The sequence below is a fragment of the Nuphar pumila genome, chromosome 11, assembly GCF_984573655.1.
Source record: "Nuphar pumila chromosome 11, dmNupPumi1.hap1.1, whole genome shotgun sequence".
Lineage (NCBI taxonomy): Eukaryota > Viridiplantae > Streptophyta > Magnoliopsida > Nymphaeales > Nymphaeaceae > Nuphar > Nuphar pumila.
In genome coordinates this window covers 51,453,922-51,458,522 of record NC_143259.1, presented here as the reverse complement: position 1 = coordinate 51,458,522, position 4,601 = coordinate 51,453,922, and the positions used below count along the sequence as shown (strand labels likewise).

General features: G+C 39.2%; 1 protein-coding gene across 1 annotated transcript; it reads left to right on the top strand.

Moving 5' to 3' along the window:
• Positions 1-1,233: 1,233 nt before the first annotated feature.
• LOC149822373 (uncharacterized) lies at positions 1,234-2,081 on the top strand. The gene is made up of 3 exons (XM_089980276.1): positions 1,234-1,573; positions 1,705-1,801; positions 1,919-2,081. Exons 1-3 carry the CDS (start codon positions 1,399-1,401, stop codon positions 2,079-2,081), a joined length of 435 nt encoding a protein of 144 aa, XP_089836402.1. The 5' UTR covers positions 1,234-1,398.
• Positions 2,082-4,601: the final 2,520 nt, after the last annotated feature.

Sequence of the window (4,601 nt, the reverse complement as noted above, 5' to 3'; positions counted from 1 at the left end):
AACTGAAACTATGATCTTTTAAGGGTCCTTGCGAGTGACCTAACTTGCTGAGGTTAGGTTGATTCATGCTCTCTCTACTGGAGTTAGATTTAATTAGCATTTGTAATCACTAGTTAGTTTTACCAACTATTGACGAACAATTTTTTTTTTAATTTTTATTCTAGTTTAATCAATTGGTTGGCAATTTTTTTATCATTCAAATCAATTCTATTTTATGTGACATGAATTTTAAATATCTTGTTGATTTTATAAATGAATTTATTTTTTTTCATCCCAAGTACAAATTGCTTGAACCAAGAGTTGACATTGCAACAACGTCAAACCCCACTGCAGCATGGGTGTATCTACAGCTTTTACATGTTTGGGACACGTAAAGCAGGGTGGTTGTCGACCCTACTCAGGGTAACATTCTTTTGGCAAGGGTTCCTCATCATACATAAAAAAAACAAAAAAGTTCACTGCAACAACTTCCATCAATATTTTTGAAAGGCAAGCTGGGGTAACGCAGATCCCGCCAGTTACACAACATACCATTGGGTTTTGAACGTGCAACGTCCCAATGCATGGTGACGTGCAGCTCCTTCCAAACAAGCCAAGCCCGAGGTTGATAGCAACTTCCATCAATTCAACAAACGGGAGCATCGAAAAAGAATGTTACCAATTAAGGGTGTACAGAATTTTGTTCGGGAAAGCCCTAATCTCAACTATTTTGAGGAAATCCAATTTGTATAGAATTTTGCTGGGAAAATAGGTCAAAATCTCGCAATGATTTGAAAAAACTGATTTTTTAAATATTGGTAAATATTAAATATAAATAAATATATAAGTAATAGAAAAAACTGATAAATTTGAGGCATTTTTAAAACAGGAGGTACCGTGAAGGCATCATATTTTTTAAGGCATTCTATAAAGTTTTCAAAAAAATCGTAACATTTTCGAGAACGTTGACGACGTCTGTGACAAAAAGTTCAGAAATGCTGATGAAATTAAGAAAGGTTCGACATTATGCGAACAAAAAAGTTGAGAAAATTGAGGTGGCATTTTGGGAAGACAGCATTAAAATTTGGAGGTGGCAGTGAATGCAGTTAGGCTTATTTTTCAAACTTAACTACGGGTGAGGAAACCATTTTCCAAGCTTTTTTTTCCCACAATAATCAAACATTCATTCCCGCCGGTGAGCAGCACCGAGGTTCACCGCCACGTATACTCGCACCGGCTTCCCCCCTTAAAAACTGAGAGTGCTCCTTCGGACGGCACTGCTCTGTGCGATCTCCCGCTGCTCTCCTTGCTCTGGTCTTCCGATCCCTCCCTCCTTCCCTCGCCGGAGAATCCCGTCTGGCGTCTCCGCCGCAAAACCCTCCGGAGCCACCAGGAGCCAAGCCTTCTGCACCAGCGCAAATGGATGACGGTGGCAGCGCCTCCATGGAGAAGCAATTCGAGGAGTTCAGGGCTCTCCTCGACGATTCCGGAAGTGTCCACGAGCGAATCCGTTCGGTAGTGTCGGAGATCGAATCGGCGGTTAGGGTTATGCAATCGAACCTCCTCCTCGTTCACCATGCCCTAATTTCACCTGGCAAGCGTTTTCTATTTCTTTCGAGATTTCGGTTTCATTGTCGTTCGTGCTTCATTTTAGTTCCAGTTATGAAATTGTTGTTCGGTCTCTTGAATTTTGCCTGTTGATGGAATTTGTGATGTGGGATTCAGAGGTATTGGAGAAGGCAAAGGTTCAGATATCAACCATTCGATCGCTTTTTAAGCAGCTTTCGGAGATTATTAGCGAACGGGCAGGGCAATACTATAGGTTGGTGACTTGGTTCTTGTTTTTTGTTTGTTGCTTCTCCATTTCAATGTAGAGAACTTGAACTCCGACTTGATTCTTGCTTGAATGAAATATACTTAATGTGTGTAACAATAACAGGTACCATGGAGATTGGAGAGGTGAAGCGCAATCGGTAGTTTCATCGCTTGCATTTCTGCATTGGCTGGAAACGGAAAATCTGCTGACGCATGCAGAAGCGGAGGAGAAGCTGGGATGTGAGCCGCTTTTCTTCTTCACTTCTTTTTGTTTTTTCCCCGGCTAATAGTTTAAGTTTGTTTTCTTAGTGAGTTGGGTGTTTGCTCCTGTAGTAATCTGCACTTATAGGGAAAAACCTAGTTTTAAGCGCCAAAATGCACTCCTTTGAGTGGCAGATGGTGATATATGAAGTTGAAGCATTACAAAAGCTTACCCATATTAGTGGGGAGAGTCCCCTCCAAGTCGACAAGAACCAATCCAAGAGAAATTTTCATATGTAGACACATGAATGGAAAGGTAACCTGCATATAAGGTCCACTAAGTTCCCTCTATTACTGATGAAAATTCACTTAGGGTGCATTTAAATCCATTGGATCTCAGACCCGAGGATCTTGAGGTCCTCATGATTTATGATATGTGGATCTCAAATCCATGAATCTCTAGTCTGACACCACCTCCCCAATTAGACATTGAACCATGGATTTCAGGCTATTTTGAGGATCTTAGATCATCAAATCTGAGATCCCTGGTTTGAGGGAGGTTAGATCAAAGCTTGGGCCCCATGCCTTGGACGACACGTTTGTGGATCTTGTCAAAGATCCACTGCATTCAAATGCATCATTAGGGATTTTTTTGACTTTTTTTTGGATCTCAGATGGTCTTGGATCTGAGATCCTAGGACAAATCCTAGGAATTCCAGCATAGGGATCTTTAGCCGAACCCCCACCCCAATGTAATTGAGGGTTTTGAGTATCTCAGGTACTCGGACCTAAGATCATGTATTCTCAAAACTGGGGATCTGGCTTGGGATTCATACCAAATCTGACCTTCAGATCTCAAACCTGAGGCAAACAAACACAGTCTTCAATTGTACAGGGATCATATTATTAGAAACCTTCAAAATCAATCCTTCCTTGTAGTGGTTAGCAGCACTATTCAATTTTTCAGTTTCACTTCTAGAGTTTACATCCTTTGAGGAAAGGGAAAAGAAAAAAGTATAACTTCACATGTAATGTCACTGGCTCAACTGGAATCAGGGTATTAAACATTGAAAGGGTGATTGTGAAGAAGGAAACAAAGCTCAAGTTTCGGCAATGGGACCTACCCTAACCATCTGAGATTTGGATTTTATTCACGACAATATCTATCCTTTGTTAAATATATATATATATATATATATATATATATATATATATATATATATATATATATATATATATATGTATATATATATGTATATATATACACATATATTCATGTTCTTGTGTATGTAATATATTATATATACATTTAAATATATATACTATACTTTTCTTTATTGTAATAGGTAATACCCATCAGGGGTATTTTGGTCATTTCTCTTTGTAATAGGATCTGGCCAATAGGGATAGATTTATTCTTTTCTTTATTTTTATTTTCTCTATTATTTATTTGATTAGGGGTTCCTATGATCTTTTGACCATAGAGGGGACCATCCCAATGTCTCTATTGGGGAGCTCCCAAAGCCATTCCTCATGACTTATGTTGTGTATAAATATAGGGGGTTATCCTTCTCCCTTGTTAATGATTTTTCTTAAGCATTTTATAAAGATTATTGTTTTTATGTGTGCTCTTGCTCTTTGTAAGTTTTGTGTGTTTAGCCCTTTGTGACATATTATATGTATCCCATTAGTGGCTTTTGTGTTTGTGCACACCTTGTTTGATTACATGGTATCAAAGTAACTCGTTGTTCTCACTCTTGGGCATTGGTGATCGTGCTACTCAAAGTGTTCGTAGTGCTCGACGTGGTCGTGTTCATTCTCAACCATTCCCATTTCCATCTCTCTTATTTCCCTCTTCTTCGTCATGTCCGAGAAAGATTCAAAGATCATTTTCTCTTTTAAATTGAATTCTTGAAGCAGAGCAGAACCGGGTTCGGTCTCTACAGAATGACCCAGGCCAACACCAATGGGACGGTAGAGACTCATCAGAACGAAGGTCTGAAGCATGCACACGTACGTCAACAATGTTCCAACTCGACATCGTTTCAGCACGTCAGCAGCATCGGGTTTGTCTCGGGTCCAAGGATTGAACCTGAGATCCAGATCCATTAACAACCTTTGAAATACCCTATTCTAGGGTTGCGTGAAAGATATACTTTGAGAATTGCAGCAGCAACCGTCCCTTTTCTTTCAACAACAGTTCTTTTTTTTTTCCTTTTCAGCATTTTTTTTATTATTCCTCTGTCATGTTCAGTTTACACAGTTTTCTATAGCAGCTTTTACTTTAATGTTCTTTGTTTTACATTTTACTCTTTGTTTTGTTGTAGCAGTTTCTCTTTTCCTGTCAGCAATGTCAGTCTTTTAATAACACGTTACTCAGACCTAGTGATCTTTTGTTGTTTTTATTCATTACTCCCTGTTGGCAAACCCATTATGTGGGCATTATTAGTGGATTCTTCCTTCAGATACGTAGTGCTGGGTTCCTTGTTTCCAGTTTCTTATTTTTTTTGTCATTGTTTCACGTGTTTCTACGTTATTCACGCTGCATGACTGTGCATCGCACGAAGCCATCAGCGTCAGCCCCTCTTCACATGACCATTGCGATT